General features: G+C 33.8%; 2 protein-coding genes and 2 non-coding genes across 4 annotated transcripts; 1 reads left to right on the plus strand and 3 right to left on the minus strand.

Moving 5' to 3' along the window:
- Positions 1–712: 712 nt before the first annotated feature.
- On the minus strand, positions 713–3,869 carry LOC136224934 (rRNA 2'-O-methyltransferase fibrillarin 1-like). The gene is made up of 7 exons (XM_066013363.1): positions 3,751–3,869; positions 3,330–3,667; positions 3,111–3,206; positions 2,910–2,987; positions 2,651–2,827; positions 1,114–1,182; positions 713–1,041 (listed from the first exon to the last, which is right to left on the minus strand). Exons 1-7 carry the CDS (start codon positions 3,764–3,766, stop codon positions 865–867), a joined length of 951 nt encoding a protein of 316 aa, XP_065869435.1. The 5' UTR covers positions 3,767–3,869; the 3' UTR covers positions 713–864.
- LOC136216265 (small nucleolar RNA snoR60) lies at positions 2,148–2,218 on the minus strand. The gene has a single exon (XR_010683258.1). It is a non-coding gene; the product is annotated as a small nucleolar RNA snoR60 (small nucleolar RNA).
- Positions 2,323–2,395, minus strand: LOC136216264 (small nucleolar RNA snoR60). Its single transcript, XR_010683257.1, has one exon. It is a non-coding gene; the product is annotated as a small nucleolar RNA snoR60 (small nucleolar RNA).
- Positions 3,870–16,326: 12,457 nt separating the features above from the next.
- LOC136224943 (protein SRC2 homolog) lies at positions 16,327–17,376 on the plus strand. The gene has a single exon (XM_066013368.1). The coding sequence runs from the start codon at positions 16,374–16,376 to the stop codon at positions 17,229–17,231; it is 858 nt and encodes a 285-aa protein (XP_065869440.1). The 5' UTR covers positions 16,327–16,373; the 3' UTR covers positions 17,232–17,376.
- The last annotated feature ends 2,255 nt before the right edge of the window (positions 17,377–19,631 follow it).

Genomic DNA, 19,631 nt, shown 5'->3' on the forward strand with positions numbered 1-19,631 from the left:
ATCCATTTCTATAAAAATAGCTTTTCTATTTCTTCCATATTCCATGAACTAAACGAACCTAAATGGTTTCAAAATAATGACTAACCTTGTCAAATAATACCAATTAAGAAGTAAGCTCTTCACTAACAGAACCTTTTTTTTTTCCTTTTGTTAGGGTAAAACTAAAGTTTAGATATCAATTCAACTTTAAAATCAAAATCGGCAATATTTGACAAATTATACTAATATAATCAATTTTTATAGCTAAACATTTATCAATTTTACATTAATTTATTAAATATTGTTAACTTCAAAACTAAATGGATATCTAAATTAAAGTAGATATCTGAACTTTAATTTGAGCTAAACTGAACTTATATAACTTCAAGCATATAAAATAAGGATAGTCCAAATATGATCCGGTAATACCAGTTACAGTTTGAATTGGGCAACATGGAATTGGTCTTTCATTGAATAAATAATATAGATACTGGGTTCTCCCTACAAAAAGCCACGTAACAGGCAAAGTAATATTTTAAAAGTTTCATTAGCAACCACATAAATTTAGAATAGAAATATAGTGGGTCAGTTTAAAGCACATCAAGCACTGACTTAGCTAGGTGTTAAATTGACACTAATGATGGCATTTGATGGGGGTAAAGTATTTTCATGAAGTAGTTAAAATCCAACTGATCAACTTAGCAAATTCACGCAATACCTTATAGACAAAATATTAAACTAATCCTACAAAATTGTCACTAAAATCAAACATCATAGTCAAAATCATTCCAACTGAGTTACTTGATAAACAAGTGCAAAAATTCCAGAATTCACTTGTCTACATATAGCACAAATACTATCTTAACAACAAAAGATTCAAACTTTTTAGGCAGCAGGTTTCTGTTTCTTTGGCATCCGGTAGCCACCGATAACACAAGCATGGTCACGCTCAAATGGCTCTAGGGTCACTTGTTCTGAAGGCTTGAACTGCTCCTGTGTCATCTTCCTCACTTCACTTTCAAATACTGCCTCAGCAGGTACAGTTGAGTCTATGCAATTTGCCTGTGATATAAATAACACGCAAATTAGAAAAAGGAAGAGAAAAAATCCTGCTAATGTAGTTTTGAAACAAACCTTAATGGAAATAACAAAGTGCCCTCCAGATTTGAGAAAATATGAAGCATTCAAGGCTAAAATTCTTGCCTGCATAAAACATAACAAAACTGAGATGAAACCTAAGAAAAATATGAAATACAAAGAATAGTCCCATATTTTTTCAAGCATTGGGAGGAAGGATCCATCACTCTGCATCAACACCAGTTATTTCTCAAAAAATCCAATAGTTGGGTACTAATTGTTAGACAGAATTTCCAGTTTGACAATGATCTGGCTGAAGAATCTAGATAGGGCTAGATGGTAATAGTTAACGGTAAATCACACCCATGGCCACTCAACTGCAAAACCGGATATAAAACTCAGTCAACGTGGCCCTTTACTGACATAAAAATCCACTCAACATTGTATGTTTCCATCATCTGTACAATAGAGGGATACCTCGAATTGGAATGGTCAAAAGCAAAGAGAATTTATGTTAGGAAGGGCAAATTTGAGTGGAAATGGTTGTAATTTATCCCAACAGTTAACCACCGAGTGAATATCAGTTAAACAGAAACATACAACTCAATCAAACAAGGACCAGGATTGATTACAGTTCATTAGAAGACTCAATCACCCACTACATACAAAAGCTTTTCAACTATTGAATGAAAATCCCAGCAAACGGGAACAAAGTACTCTTGAAACTGGTGTAGAGGGAGCAAGTTGAAGTGGGTTTAAATCCAAATGTATTGCAGAAAAAAACATGCATTAAAATCAGATTTTGACAACACCAGAACAAGAATTAAGCAACAGTACTAAAGCAGGCAAACTCTTGAGCCAAATAGAATGAAGGATGTTTAATAATGAGAAAAACAATTCATATGGTTGCCAATTACATTGCAAAATGAGGAAGACAAATTTCTGCCACATCAATTGCAAACAAGATGGCATAACAGTAAATGTATTTATAAACCAACATCCTATAACTAACAAAAGTGGAAAATAAAACAAGTAAAAGTTGAAACAATTGAATGAGGGGAAAAAATTCAAATTTTAAACAATGAAAACACCACATCAGAAACTCGGTGTTACATCACCCATGAAGTCTTGAAGGGGAATCCGAGTAAATCATCACGTGTGGAGGCCGTATTACAGACAAGCCACAGAGGCTAATAAAATTATTAAATATGTTTGCAAAAACTGAATTTGAAGAAAACACAAATTCAAGGAATAAACACATTATACTGCATCAGAAACTCGTGTTTACATCACCCATGAAGTCCTGAAGGGGAATCCGAGTAAATTTCATCATTTGCATTGATTAAAAAGCTTTTTAATAACAACATGATGGTTCATGATGTGATATTTACCAACTGTCGAGGATATAATAAAAAAAAGAGCTTTAAAACAAAATTATTACAATTAAATGAAAAGAAAACAATGTAGTTAGAAGGCATCATACCATTAATAGATAACAGGGCATAACTTATCCCAGCTATCATCAAATGGTTAGTGGTTGAAAAGTATTCTATAAAATTTTGGACAAATAAAGCAAGATCCATTAAAACCATACCTGATCAGGCTGAGCAACATCAGAAAAGATCACATCAACCATGCCAACAAGCATGCGATACTTGGCAGGATGTCTGGCATCCTCAATGATGGGAATAACATTGGTGCGCTTCTTTGCCATGTTAACAAGGTCTCTACCACTTCTATGAGAAAATTCTACTGCATAGACAACTCCAGTCTGCCAATCCAAACAACAGCTTATAAGCAACAGATTACACAAGAACAAAATGAAACTTAAAAATTAACAAATCAGTACTCACTGGGCCAACAAGGTCAGACACATGAGAGACTGTAGTGCCAGAAGCAGCTCCAAGGTAAAGAACCTTAGCCCCAGGTTTCTAGAATCATCAAAGCATAATGATTTTGTTAGTCACACTACAACCATGTCAATTACACTTCAAAATTTATCAACACCAGTATCAGAATGGAAACAACAAAAAAAAAAAATCAAACAAACTTACAATCCAAATGTGATCAACACCACCAAGAATGGCGGCAGCCAATTTTGACCTGAAGGGATTCCAGACCCTGTATTCAACTTTTGTTCCATCTTCATTCTGAAGGAAACATCAAATATTTAAAAAAATCTGAATAGAAACAGAAACGCAAATAGTATGCAAAGTAACAACCTTTAAGAGACAGGACAATCAGAAATTAAGAATAGAGTAAAAACAAATTACCTGAACAGATATCCTCTTCTCATTGTAAACAGCCTCTCCGGGAACTAGATTCTTAGTGACAAGAGCATCTTCTTTACCACCCTTGGCAATAAACACTCCTTCGTGCCTATGAGGCTCTACCATAACCTTGCTTCCACCTCTCATTCCACCTGGGCCACCGCGACCACGACCTCTTCCTCCACCACGACTACCTCCTCTCCCTCCATCGCGACCACCACCACGAGGTTTAAAGCCACTTCCTCTATCACCTCCAAATCTTCCACCTCCACCGCCTCTACCTCCTCTACCTCCTCGACCTCCGTCGCTTCTTCCACCCCTAAATCCACCACCTCCTCTGCCTGCATATCATTCAACAAACGAATATTAGAACCAAATTAAACCTAATGACATGAAAATAAAGAGAGATTTCGATGGCTCTTACCTCTTGGGGGAGACATAACGAAATTCAAAGCGGACACTGAAGAGGAGAAGTGATAAAAGAAAAAATTTAGGGAGGAGGCGAGAAGGGTTTACGGTTTGGAAGTAGGGTTGGGGTTGAGGTTTTATAATAAGAAATTTAGGGTTTAGGGGTTTTATTAGATGTTCCTCTTTCAGGATGTGGATTCAAAAGAAGCCCATTTGTTTATGGGCTCACTAACCAAAATTAAGCCCAATGGATTATACAAGAGGAATTTACATGAAGTATCATGCATACTTGCCCCTGAACCTTACCAAAAACATATAGTATGAAGACAAACGAACATTGAAGTAAATATTTTTAAATGAAATTTAACATCCATAATATAATAATCTTTAAGTTTAGCTAATTATAACAAGTTAATTTAATTAGAACAAGAGCTATAGATAAATTTTAGTATACCTTTCAAAGTAATTTCAGTGGAGAGTTCTGAACTCTGTCTGACACTCTGTCTTTATCATCATGGGTTATGGTTGTGTTTCAGCATCTCTACACACATCTTGGAATCTTCTAAAAGATAACTATTATTGCTTTATAACTCTTAATCTTTTCAAACTAATATGCTATAGAAGTTAAACTTAAGTATTTAACAACTATGAATGTTAAAAGGGGAGTTTAAAAAGTCATGGATATAGGAGAGAAAGAAAGAGTGTATTGCTCAAAGCAAGTTATGTCTCATACATTAGATGTCTTCTCCTTATATAGGTACAATATCAAATGCTAAAATTACAAAAAAGAAGATTACATCATTTTTTATGTTACAAAAGTTAAAAATACAAAATTTTAGGCTACACTTGTCTAATTCTTTTTATCTTGCTCTTACACCTCATGTTTTACATCTTGCCACCAATTTCTAATGTCTCCACCTCATGCTTCTTATATTGACACATGTTTCTTCATATCTTCATGTCTTGCCACATGTTGATCTTATTGCCACATCATCCTTGGTTATTGTCACCTCGTTCTTATTTTTTTTATACATTTTTATCTCATTTTCTAAACAAATGATCCTCCTCTTTTTCTTGATGGGCTTATTCTTTGGGTCTTATGGAGTCAATATTCATGGGCTCAGGTCTTATGGTCTCAATTCTAATTAAACATGATTTTCTTGGTCCATATATAGATTCATAATGAGCCAATGTTTCTGAACTGTGCTTATATTTCTTATCCATTAATTTCGTATGCATTTCTGTCAAGATCTGCTGACTTGTTTCATCACCCATTTCCATTAAATAATTGATGGTTATCATCTCTTCAACTTCTCCATGATTCGATTTAGCTATTAGAGCAACCTTTTATTTCTAATATAGTCTTCTAGTCTGCATTTGATCGTATGGATCCCATGTGCACATTTTTCTCCTAACAAAGATTTAAAATTTTCTAATTTGCATGGAATTTCCCATTGATGGTCGGAATTATCTACATCAATCTTAGTGTTCCTACTAGTTTTAAAGATCTGAGCAATTATTATGGGTTTCCCTTCTAAGTCCATAGCAGCGTCAAAAATTTGAACACAAAATATTCTTCTCCCAAATCTTAATCCAAGTTCGTCAATAGATCTAGGTATTATAGATGGTAGTTTTGAAACAATATTAAGGCTCTCATTAGTCATTACTTTGTCCAGAAATCCATATTTAAATAGTTTCTAAACAACATCTAGACTGCAGTCTTCTAAGCATATATACCTAGGGTATTTGGTCCTCTTAATGGTTCTATATACGGTTTGACACTTCTTATATTTAAAAAAATTCATAATATTCTTATATGCTTTGTCATTTCTAGAGGAAATTGTAAAACCTGAGAGGTTGTGATCTCTGATGATTTCTGATTAACCAATTTAGAATGGTTCAGGGTGGTAGCTCTTGAGATTCCACTCAATGAAGTTGGTACATCAATTGGCTTCTTATGAATGTCTCCTAACAAATCATAAGATGATCTAGGAGTCATGGTTCTTATATTTTGATTATTCTGAGACTGGAGTTTCTTGAGTTCTTCCTCAAGGTTGTCCAGAAAGTTCTCATGATTTTTTATCATTGCCAGCATCTGGCAGTTCTGATTTCTGATTTCTGATATTCGTTGTAAGATTATCTCCATTCCTGCTCAAAAAATCAGCTAAGATATTTCGTTTTCCAGAAATAGGTTTAACAACAAAATTATAGTAATTGAAAAAACTTTGTCAATGTCTTCTTTTGTTAAGTTCTGGTATGGGATCTATTTTATTTCTGATAAATGCTCCTACTTGTGTATTATCTGTTCTTATTATAAATTCTATGGGTAACAAATGATATCTGAATCCTTTAATTCAATTTTTAACAGCTAGTAACTCTTTCTCGTTAATATGATAATTTTTTCTGATGCTTTCCAAGTTCGTGATCTATAGCCACATATTAAAGGGGTTTCTTTATCTATATCTTCTTTTCTATATGGTATGAGGATTGCTCCCCACCCGATATCACTAACATCGGTATATAATTCTAATTGATCACTATCTTTAGGTAGTCTTAATTTTGGGAGAACTTTTACTGCTTCTTTTATTTTTCTTATAGTATCAGTATGAGTTGTCGTCCATTCAAATGGTTTATGTTTCTTGATTAACTCTTGCAAGGGTTGTAGTAATTTTGGTAAATCTTTTATATAATCTGATGCATAATTTATGTTTCCTAGAAATTGTTGGACTTCTTTCTTAGTATCTAATTTTTTTTTTAATTTTCGATTCATGTTACTATATGGTCTTGTATATCCTAAATATTCTATTTTATTTTTAAAAATTTCTGATTTCTTTTCGGATAAAAGGATTCCATATTGTCTTACCGTTTTTATAAATACATCTAGGTGCTGAAAATGGTCTGTTATATTATTACTATAGATTAATATAACATCTACATAAACTACACAGAATTCATTTAATTTTCTAAATATCGTATCCATTCTTCGTTGAAATATTTGAGGTGCATTTTTCAAACCAAAAGGTAACACAATCCATTCATACTGTCCTTGTGGTGCACTAAATGTTGTTAAAGATCTAGATTCTTTAGTAAGCTTAATTTGCCAAAATCCACTTTTACAATCAAATTTACTGAACCACTTTTTTTCCTGATAATCTATTAAGTAAATTTCTCTTATAAGGTAAAAAATATCCATAAAAAATCGTTTTCTTATTTAGTTCTCTATAATCTATTACCATTATAGTTTTTCCTCTCTTTTGTTCGCTATGTTTTCTTACTGAGAAAGTTGAGCTACTATGAGGGCTTTTACTTTCTTGGATTAATTTTAACTAGCGTTGTACCCGTGCTATGCACGAGATATATAAATTTTTTATGAAAAATATCAATATTTAAATATTATTATTAGATATATAAGTTGATATATACTATACTGTTTTTAAATTAAATCAAATAAAATAATTAAATTTAATAAAATAATTATATACGAGAGGAGGTACAGAAATATTTATAAGATTTTTAAAGAAGAGCCAATTTAGCATCATGTATAAAATCGCATGATTTCAGTTCTAACATTTGTCAAATGGTACAAAAAAAAAAAAAAAAAAATTTGACACATAAAATGACTGTATCATTTATGTTAATAAAGACATTAGTTGTTTCATAACAAATATTGTACTTAACATTGCTTTGTTTTATTTGTGTAACTAAATTGACTTTTTTTCAAAACATTGAAACATCCAATTTGAAAGAGAGTGATAAGGAATTGCAGTCCAAGATTCCTACACTGTTTCTGATTTGTAATCATATAGGAAATAGAATTTGTGTTAATTAGAAATTATATGACTGACGTAATTCGGTTATATATATATATATATATATTGTAAGCAGTGTTGTAAAAGTCGTAAGGCGCTAGTCGGACGGACAAGACCTCAAAAGATTAATCGGGGATTAATCGGTGATTAATCGGGGATTAATCGGATATGTATTTTTCTATTTTTTATATTTATAATTAAATAAATATCATATAAACACATTTAAAATATAAATTATCACATCTAAAAATAATATTAATAAATATTATAAATATTTTCTTTAAATAAATAATAAAATATCCATAAATATTCATAAAAAAAATATGTCTACTACCTTCTCCATATTCATCAAATAATTCTTTATTTTCTTCCTCAAAATATTTAATATTCGTAATCTAATATATTGAAATTAATTTTATTTAGTGTTATGTAAATTAGTTTTATTATTTTTAGTTGTTGTTGTGATCATTAATTATTTGTATTATTTATTTTGTAGCAAAATTTTTATAATTTTATGATTTGACCCGATTTTTAGCCGTCTGACCCGATTTTTAGCCGCATGGCCCGATTTTTAGCCGCCTAACCCGACTTGCCCGCCTAACCCGACTAGCCCGACTTGCCCCGAATTATCCCGACTTGAACCGCCTAGGCGGAAATATATCGGACCCCCGACTTAACCCGCCCAGTTATAAAAAATCGGTCAGTGTTTTGAATTTCGCCGACTAGTCGGTCGATTAGTCGCCGACTTGGCCGACTTTTAGAACACTGATTGTAAGATATTAATTGAATAATAAGGGGGTAATTATTCAGAAATCATAAATCTTATAGAACTCGGTATTGTATATCCTTTCAAAAGAATTATATACACCAAAACTTACAACCGGAGTAACCGGAAAGGCATAGGGACGGCTTAGAGCATCTACTTGTCGCTAAAAAACATTAAAAATTCCATGGAAATTGTACATGGGTTTAATTTTTTTTATCTAAAAAAACTCAAAAAAATATAAATTTAACACTCATAAATCACAAGAGTCTACCACAAGCATGTGTTGTCAGTCAATTCTGGATCAATCACCGGAAAGGTTGCCCGCTCTTGGATGTGAAGAGTAACTGCCATTCCCAACCTCAAAGCGATGAAAATTTAACACTACCAGTAAGCACCACAAGAGCAATGACCATCCTCGAAGTGATGAAACCTCTTTCCATCTCTCATAGTAATCTCACTGTGACAAACAGTGCAGCTTCTTTTTGGTCAAACTCCATATCCTGCAAAACAGTATGGATCAAAGAAATTGCATAGATTCAGTCTCGTGCCTTGCATGGGGTTTGTTATTTATTTATGTACCATCAATTTTGCATAAGTGCATAAATGATAGTATTTATAATTTAAATACCTTATATTCTTAAAAAAAGATTGAAACTACAATTTTACTAAAAAACGAAAGAAACTGGAACTATAGGAATAAGATGTTAAAATACCCTTAAGATTTAAACAATTTTACCCGTAACATCTAAGGATGTAGAATTTCATACAATTATTTAGATTTCACACAATCGCATGACACATCAAGGATTAAAAAGAAAAAGACAATCAAATATAAGGACTATACAATACAACACAAAAAGAGGAACATATAAATTAGAGAGGTTGCTTGCAAACTTACGCCTATCATATTTTATGGAGATAACCATGTGATTAAAATTATGTACTATTATTAATATTCCCGTGGCTATTTGTACAAACTCATTTATGCAACTGGCATCTATGGGATAAACTTGTCATCTAGAGCCACAAAACTTGTTTGTTTCTTCTATTAAATTTGCACATTTGAGATTGGAAATTTGACATGTTCGGTATATTTGGTCAAATTTTCTCAGGTAGACCATTTGTTTTTTTAGTATCCAGTGAGTTGAATCCTGGTATTATCTGTGTGGTGTAAAATATGATGAGGTTGTGTTATGCCAGATTGAAAATCTATTATGATGCGTGCACACAATTTACAGTTAGTTGTTCTTATTAAAACATGTCTATCGTCCTTATTACTCATAAGTTTGACTGAAAAACATAGGCAGTACAAATTTATTGGATAGCATTCAAATAATTGCTTTGATTTACATAGTTCATTTTCTTCAGAATCACTCAAACACTTGTTAAATATAAGGACTATACAACACAAAAAGAGGAATATATAAATTAGAGAGGTTGCTTGCAAACTTTCGACTATAGATAACAAACTGCCATGAAGAGTAACAAAGTCCAAAATACTCACAAATGAAAATTAAATTTATGATCCGAATGATGCAAGTATTTAGAATATTAGAAATGAAATGCCCAAAAAACACAAAAATATTACCAATTCATTTCTCAAAAAGACAACCAAAATAACTATCGATTTGAGTTGTATATTACATACCTAAAAGTGTTTAAATTAGATAGTGAACAGAAAATAAAATACTTAGTTTGTAATATCAGTTAGATTAGATACATTAACAAAGATGAAAGAGATAAAACATTCATCTAATTATACATGATATTTTCTACATTTCCTCTTATTCTACTTTCTCTCCAAATTGAGCATCAAAAATAGATAAAAAAAATAGGGTAAATTCTAAAAAAAAACCCTGTGGTTTGACCGATTTTTAAAAAAACCCATGTGGTTTGTTAATACAAAAAAAGGACTGTGTTATATGCTGTTACCCGAAAAACGGAAAATGGCTTAACACCGTTAAAAAGCTGACGTGGCACATGGGTAAAATTGGAAAAATGAATTTTTTTCTCTCTCTCTCCTCCTCCTCCTCCTCCTCCTTCTTCTTCTTCTTCTTCTTCTTCTTCTCTCATTCTTCTTCCTCTCTTCTCTCCTTCCTCTTCCTTCTTCTTCTTCCTCCTTCTTCTTCTTCTTTTTCTTCTATTTGTTTTTTTAAAATTTCCGATACCTCGGAAATCTGGAAATTTCCGAAATCTGGAATTTCCAGATATCCGTCGGAAATCTGGAAATTTCCAGATTTCTGGAATCGAAACATAAAAAGAAAAAAAAGAAAAAAAGAAAAAGAAGAGAGGAGGAAGAAGAAGAAGAAAAAAAGGAAGAAGAATAAGAGAAGAGGAAGAAGAAGAAGAAAAAAAAGGAAGAAGAAGGAGAAGAGAAGAGAGGAGGAAGAAGAAGAAGAAGAAAAAAAAACGAAGAAGAGAAGAGAAGAAGAAAAGAAAAACCATGAAAGAATAATGGAAGAAGAAGAAATTAATGGAAGAAAAAGAAGAAGAAATTAATGGAAGAAGAAGGAGGAGGAGAGAGAGAAAAAAAATAAAAAAAAATCGTTTTTCCAATTTTATCCCTGTGCCACGTCAGCTTTTTTAACGGTGTTAAGCCATTTTTCATTTTTCGGGTAACGGCATATAACACAGTCCTTTTTTTGTATTAACAAACCACATGGGTTTTTTTGGAAATCGGTCAAATCACATGGTCTTTTTTGGAATTTATCCAAAAAAATAAAGGCATGTTATTCTTAAACCAAATTTTTTCTTTGAGTATAATGACCTGAAAAGCCTTTTGGTTCGTAAAACACTACTTGATGCTCAAATAGACTTAGTTCAATTGAAGGAAGATATACAGAACATTGAAATTTTCAGTATAAATAAATTAATTAATTACTTCAATCAATAGTAATAATAAGAATAACATAAACCCAGAAAAGTCACATCTTTACCTAAGAAGAAAGTCTGTAAGGCCTAAACTTACAAGACCCAAGTGGGAGGAGCGTGTGAGAAATGTTCTGAAGGGGTGAAGATGCAATGGCCATGGTGGTTGTTTGAAGTAGCCTATTTTTTATGGATTGCTGTGTAGATAAGAGCATAAGCAGTAGTAGCTACTTCAATGATACAATAGCAAACTATCTCTTTTTTGTAAGGTCTGAAATTTTAGGGTACAGTGAAATAACAACTCAAATTGGAAAACTGCAAAAACAAATCATAAAATAGAAATTCCTCAACATCTTAAAGCGTAATTATACTCCAAAAAAGAAAATTAGATCAAATGAAAGAGAGATGCCTACACATTTGGGCATTATAATAAACACCTCATCTCCACATGCTTTAACTGCAGCAAACCCCCTTCAACTTCTTAGCAGTCGATTCGAATTCTGCCCAAAACAAAGCGAGTTCATAAGAATCAAAACAGAAAATCAAATGCCAACCCAATTAAATAACATGAAAATCATAATCCAATAAAACCTTGTTGAGAACCCAAAGAGAATGACGATAAGCACGACAAAATAGCTTATTTAGGGCGTTCGATAAAGATAAAGGCAAAGAAATAGTTTTAGTTTGAATAGAATAGATAATCTTATCAGATATGTTTTTGAACTTTGAATTTCAATTCGAATGATTTGGGTTTGGTTAGGACTGAATTAAATTTATTTTAACCTGGATTAGAAATATGATGTGAATTTAACTCTTTAGATACTTCAGATAGATGTTAGCATCGTAGATTAGATTTCAGCGGAGGAGAAGGAGAAACAATTGGAGTCGAAATGGAGAGGGACGGTATAACAGTCGTGAGTTAATTTATGCGTAATTAAAATTAATGAAAGTAAATATTCTAAAATTTTGACACATCAATTAGGTGTTTTGTTATGTTGCCACATCAGATCCTTATTCTCCGGCTTCTCGACAAGTGTTCCTTTTACTTCCACATTTTATAGATATAATAGATTCTAATAACTGTTTTATTTGTATTTCAAACTCATTTTGGTCATCGGGACTATATCGTATTGGTCTGGTTCTAACAACTTCATTAGGATTTACGAGTTCTATCTTAGCATATACTTTTTCTTTTCCTACAAAGTTATGGGGTTTTCTCCAAAGTTTATCTTTAAACGTTTTAAGTATTGTTGTTTTAAAACTTCTAAATTATTATCTATGTTTGTTTTTATATTATGTATTGTTAGTGGATATAAAGGCAGGACTCGCTTAAGGATAATCCATTTATTACAAGGAGTTAATAAACTTATGGTTTCGGGTTTTATAATCTGTATTTTAAAGAAATCGAGGAAATTATTGCCTAATTTTTTTTTGGTAGGAAGGGAAAGGAAAACAGAACAAACAAACAAAACCTAACCCGGGATCAGTCTAGGAAGACTGACCCCAATCCTATCCTCGAGAAGAGAAGATAACAGAAAAGAAGGAGGAACGGAAAGGGTAGAAACACCTAACATCCCCCCATGCCCAGCAGATGCCAAACGATCCGCCACGCGGTTTTGCTCCCTATAAATATGGGAGAAAGTAAGAGTTTCGAAGGCAGGACGAAGCCTCAAAATAGCTTTGATGAGATTCTGGCTCTTAAGACAAACAGCCTGGCTATCCGAGATCCTGTTGATTGCCTCCAAATTGTCTGACTCCACCGAAAGCCTTTTAACACCCATGCGAATGGCGAGTTTAATACCCGACAGAATACTCTAAAGCTCCGCAGAAAAGGAGGAGCCCGTTCCCAAGTTATGGGTAAACCCAGCCAGCCAGGCGCCACCAGCATCCCGAAGAACTCCACCAGCAGCAATTCTGCTATTGCTAAGGCAGGAGCCATCCGTATTCAACTTGACAACCCCTTCTCTGGGCTTACTCCAACCAACTAAATGGACCTCTTTATCCGGGAAGGGCGAACAAGGGGATCTCCTTCAAAGCTCTTTGTAATAACAGAGAGCTTTTTCGAGAAGTAAAGCCGCAAGTCAGGAATAAAGACAGTCTTCTCAGCAAATAACTCTTCATTCCTCCATTTCCAAATTTGGTGACATATAATAGCGAAGAGAATGGCACCGTGCTCCATACTGGCCAACAACTTCCCATTTGTTCCTTCAGAGAACCAGTCAATATCAGAAAAGGCCATGAAGGAAGGAAGGATGTGGTGAGGAAGGAACCCTTCCCAAACCTTTCTACTATTCGGGCAATCCCTCAAAGCATGACACAAGGTTTCCACATGGCCGCTGCATCTACTACATGCACCAGACACAGCCAAGTGCCTTCTGTGTCTATCCGCATTTGTGAGGAGCCTGTCTTTGACTCCCAGCCACAGGATCGAGAAGCCTTCGTGGCAAAAGCTTCAAGTAGAAGCTGCTGAGTTGGACGACAAAGCAGTCTGGACAACGGTAGACAATGTTCAACTTCTAGATAAAGTATTTCTACTTTGGAAAAAGTTCAGAAGGCGCAGAAAGCTGTCTCGTGGACTTTTCCTTAAATGTCGAAACATTCTATCGAAGACTGACGAAGGCAGAAGATGCGTGAATCCTATTGGCCAACGACGTTGAGCACGCCCATAGTGACAACGACAGGAAGCCGTTTCCCTCCAACGGTTATTTCGAAATTCGAAATAACCAGGTGCCTCAAGTGTCACTATATAAATGCCATCCATTTGCTTCAATCGATGCAGATCTTCAACTAGTCGAAACGCTGACCAAATTCATACTTGAAGTTTCTGTGAGAAAAGCAAAGCAAATATCTTACACCAATTCTTAATCTTTGTGTAAAAGTCTAGAGTGATTTCCAATCATCTAAAGTGTCTTAGCAATCGTTGTTTAGGACAAACACTTTATTATTTCTAGAAGAATAGAAAGGAGAGACTGAGTACTCGGTTATAGTACTCAGCGTAGATATAGGAGTGAGTAGAGGTATAGAGGAAGGTACTCTTGTTATACTCAGCTTCTATCTGTAAAAGGTTTCGTGCTCTACCTTTAAAGAGCTCAGTAGAGAATTCAAAAAGCTCGGAACGAGTTCCGGGGACTGGACGTAGGCGGAGAGGCCGAACCAGGATAAGTCTGCTGAGTAACATCTTTCTAACCCTTAAACTCCTTTAATATATATTGCTTGCTATGAAACTGACTAAGTAAAGAACTCACGCTGAGTTAAGTTTACTAAGAAGCTGAGTTCAGGAATAGACTCTAAGTGCTATCTCCTGACTCAAGTAAAGAAGCAGACTTAGTCACAAGTTGACTAAGCTTGTGTCTTGAATCTACTTAGTGACACTGTGTAAACCTTTTCATAAGAAAAGAAGTCAGCCTTAACGGACAAAATTTTAAAATAGTTCCTATCCCCCCCTTTGGAACTAACTTGTCACGTTATAAGGGACCAACAGTTTGTGCAAAAAGACGAATAAGGGCATTTGGCTGGAGGAGGAGTCCATCTATTAGGGTTAAATAAGTCCATTAATTTTAATATTGCAAAACGCTAATTGAAAAAGCTCCTAAAAGGAGTTTTTTCTAAATTAGCGTTTTCATCCCAAAACTCTCTCCCAAACCTCTCTCCACCAAACATTCCAATCAGCGGTTTCAGTGGTCAAACCCGCTCTTTTTATCCTAAAACGCTCTTTACCAAACAGGGCCATAGACCAAGAGTGTAGTCGCCCTAGCCAAAAGGGATCTAGTTTTTTTTTTTTTTAACTATATATATGTAGTATATTTTTTTTACAGGGACAAAGTATTAAATAGGTCTATGGTTTTTAGGAAGTATAAATTTAGTTCATATATACAAAATAACATCAATATAAGTTTAATGTTTAAAAAAATGTATCAATTTAGATGCCGATAATGGAACGTGACACATCATTTATATTATTCCATTATGTTCTATCAATTATATGTTGAGAGAAAAATCAGAACTTAACGGAGTAATCAGACCGGCCCTGGACCTAGGCTCGAGGTGCGCCGGCCTAGGGTCCAAGGCTGGAGGGGGCCAATTCTTTTTTTTAGTATTATATGTATATAGGAAAGTTGTAATATAGATAGTAATAAATTATACAAAAGGGCCTAATTCTTTGTGAAAGTTCGTTGATAAAAAAAATAAAAATAAAAGGCATGTCCTACCTTTAAACTTTAATTAATTTTTTTTTATATTAAATCAGCCCTTATTATTTATTTTTGCCTATGATCCCTAAGTTATCAAGACCAGCCCTGAGAGTAATATAAATGGCATGTTACGTTCCATTATCGAAAGCTAAATTCATACTATTTTTTAAACGTTAAGCTTATATTAATGTTATTTTATACGTAGAACCTGAATTGATATTTTCACAAAACTATTCAGTCTAAAAATGAACTAATTAATGTGATATTTTAATCTTAAAATATATTCAAATTTCCATTTTAATTTTTAAATACATTTTTTTAATTAAAAATTTATCTCTTCTAGGTGCAAGACCGACCCTGTTAAGAAAACCATATAACCGAATAATTGATTATAAAATTACAAGAAAATATTACTAAATAATAAAAAATACATTTTAAATAGATTAATAGTATGTTAAGAAACAAAAACATATAGTACTACATAAAACAATAAAATATAGAAAATGTAGTTGATCATTTAGCTAAAATTTTCGTTAAAATAAATAAACTAAAACAAACATTTAGCTAAAAAAACAAGTGATAGGTCCACATTCTACCGTGTTGACACCGTGTCAGACTCAATTAGCCTATCCTAGAATATTCTTAGCTCATTCGGGCACTCATTTTTTAGCACCTTTTCTCTCTCCACCGGTGATCACCGGTTACCTCCTCAAATACAAATATTACATATGTCAAAAATGCATATAAAACTTAATGCTTACTTCTTAAGCTAACTGCTCCGTCTTAACCCCGTCCAACCACGTGAGCCATGTTATCAGTGTTTTTACTAAAAAACCCTTCACCAAATTACCATATTAATCCATCCTCCTATAAAATAAAGGTCAATACAGTAAATTAAAACAAATTCCGTCAAGTTATAAAAACATGCCCAATTCCAACCTATTTAAACCCCAAAATCTCAATCATCAACAGCAACTACAATTTTTCACTTTTGCTTACAGAAAAAATGGCGTCTCGTTATGAAGTTGAAGTAACAATCAAATCGGCGAAGGATCTAAAAAACGTCAACTGGCGTCACGGTCCCTTGAAACCGTACGCCGTCGTTTGGGTTGATCCAAACAGCAAATGCTCCACCAGAGTCGACGACGAAGGCGACATGTCTCCGTTCTGGGATCACACTCTTGCTATCCCTTTACCGCCCGGTCGCATTGAAGACCACACTCTCTACATTGACATCGTCCACGCCGGCGCCGAGGAAGACACTAAGCCGCTCATCGGCTCTGCTCGACTTAAACTCGTCGACGTTCTCGATGACGTCGGCGTCGGTGAAAGAGCGATCCGCAGTCTTCAGCTCAAGCGTCCTTCCGGTAGACCTCAGGGGAAACTTGATGTTAAGGTTATGATCAACGAGCCTCGCTATCGTGCGCCTGATCCGTATTATGCACCTCCTTATGGTGTTCCGCCGCCGCCGGCGTCATCAGGTTCCAGAGACGCCTATGGCTATCCTAATTATGCATCTCCGTACTCTGCACCGCCGCCTCCGCCGCCAAGTGGATATGGTTATAGCGGATACACTGCGACGGCAGCGCCGCCAAGTGGTTATCCTTACGGTGCGCCGCCTCCGCCACAGCCTTACGGGCAGGGGCAGGCGAGTTACGGATACGGTCAGGTGGATGAAAAGAAGAAAAGCAAGTTTGGGGGAATGGGGACGGGATTGGCTGTGGGTGCGGTGGCAGGGGTTTTAGGTGGAATCGCGATTGCAGAGGGTGTGGATGCGCTGGAAGACCATATTGCTGATGACGTGGCAGAAAGAGTGGAGGATGATCTTGCCGATGACGGCGGCTATGATGGAGATGACTTCTAGTTCTAGACTGAAAGAACTTGCCAGTTGCGCTGAGTTTTTTCTTTTTCTAGAAGTGTCATGAAAAATGTTGTATTTGGTTTGGGGTTGTTTTATTATTACTGTTTTTTTAAAGGGTTGGTCGAGAATATGGCATGCTGATTTGTCCTGATAATTTTGTTTATTAAGACCACAGATTTATCCTTTTAAAAAAAAGGGAACACAGATTTATAAAGCAAAACAAAAGAAAATTACAGATAATAATAATGTCCTTTTGGGTATGTAAATTGTGATTAATTGGTATTACTGTTTTCTTTTATAATTAATTTGATTACTCAAACGACTGGTTGGTTAGACTTTAAATGATTCTGTTGAGATCACCAACTTAACCAAAGCAACTTGAGGTACAGTAAGCTGAAATTTAGTTGCTACATAAATTTTTAAAAGTTTTGGATTATTTGTATATTTCATATTTTTGATTGTTAAGATGAGATGTAACTTTTACGTTTATATTCAAAAGTAATTTTATTCTAACATCTAAAATGATGCAATTTTACCTCTAATATTTACTCCTAATGTTGGCAAGTTAGATCAATTCCAGACATTATTATATAATACACACATTTTGTGCCGTATGCTAGCTAATTGTATATCCACTTTTCAAAAAAAAAAAATTATAGCTTTTCAGATAATAATTGAATTAGAGATTAGTATTTTTAATTCGGTAAAATACAATATATTTTTTAATTTTTTTAAATATTTTTTCCACGTCTAATTCTATAGTTGTGATATGTTAGTAATTAGTGATAAAATAACGCATATATGAAATGTAGATGACAAGATTCATGACCGAGAAGACAGTTTGATGAATTGTTTCTTAAATTGACTCAACTTATCAAACTTTAGTGGTAAAATTGCTCTTGGCTACCAACGTTAGGAGCACAATTTTAGACGTTAGATGTAAAATTGCTTATGGTTATGAACGTTAAGAGTTTTTTTGCACCTTATCTCTTGATTATTTGTTTATTTTTTTAACCTTGGTGAGCATTTTATTATGTGGTAGAATGTGTTTTTCATTTTTTACATCCGACAAATTTTATCGAGAAAGATGAAGTTATTAAATGTAATCGGATAAAAATAGAAAATAATTTAAAAATTAGAAGAAGAAAATATTTTGAACTTTAGCTAAGTATAGAGCTAAAATTGGGAAATATATATATGGGAGCATCTTTTACAAAAGTATGGATAAAGTTGGAAAATAAATCATTTATCCGAAACTTACTGTTAACGAAAGAAAGACAGAATGTAGCATGTGCGTCGTTATAATTCAGAACGTGCAGTGATGGAGCATACTGTACAAGAAGTCCACATGAAACCAGCAACCCATTTTTATTTGGGCCTATATTGGCCCACTCCGTTGTATACATTCCCTCCTCTACTATTTAGGGTCCGTTTTGGTATAGCTATTCGTATTTTCTATTATTGTTAGTTGTTTGTTGTTGCTGATAATTAATATTTTTTCTACTATAAGCTTATATTTCAAAAATTTATTCTATTCTTTTTAACAATTTTCATATAATTTTTAAATATGCTCCTATTGTTATTGTACAAGTGTAAATAATATATCCTTAGCATGATAACATTTTATGTTGTAGAGCAATTTTAGACTCAAGTAGCGGTGAAGTTCGTGTTTGATTACTTTGACCGTGAATAATACATTCAACCCATATGGATTAGATTTAAAATCCAGTCTTAGAAAGAGTGCTTTTGGGAGAAAAAAAATATGAAACCTTTCATTTGTTAAAAATCGGCATCATCTCGCATATGAAGATGGAGATCGGTTGTTCGAGACGGCCGCATATGAAGATGGAGATCGGTTGTTCGAGACGGCCGAGCAATTTAAGAATCTTATCTAGGTTCAAAATTACCCAATTTATTGTTATCTAAATCTAAAATTGCTCTAAATTTAAACATAAAAGATGTAATTTTATCATTATTTCTTAAATTAGAAATATATCTACACATCTCCAAAGCTAATAAAGAAAAATTTATACCTTATTCTAAGGTTTTAATTTCAGCTGAAAATTGTATGAAATTACTCTTGCAACCTTTATATGGGATTTAACTTTACATTTTCTTTCGGTTTGTGGAATTTGCTGTGTGGTTTTAGCCTAAGTTTAAACCATGTTACCTTGTTTCTGCTATTTTTTTGTTCTCTAATTGAAGAAGTACATTTAATAATAAAAAAAAAAATCTAAAAGTTCAAGGGTCAGCCTTTGCATTATGCCAAACAAAATGTGAATATATTCCAGAGAGCTAGTCATATTATTAGACAATGATTGGGCCAAACAAATTTCGGCCCTAATAAACTGGTCTCGTTAGGCCCATAAAACTAAGTATCCTATTATGAGATGTTATAACTGA

Source organism: Euphorbia lathyris, chromosome 1, assembly GCF_963576675.1.
Source record: "Euphorbia lathyris chromosome 1, ddEupLath1.1, whole genome shotgun sequence".
NCBI lineage: Eukaryota > Viridiplantae > Streptophyta > Magnoliopsida > Malpighiales > Euphorbiaceae > Euphorbia > Euphorbia lathyris.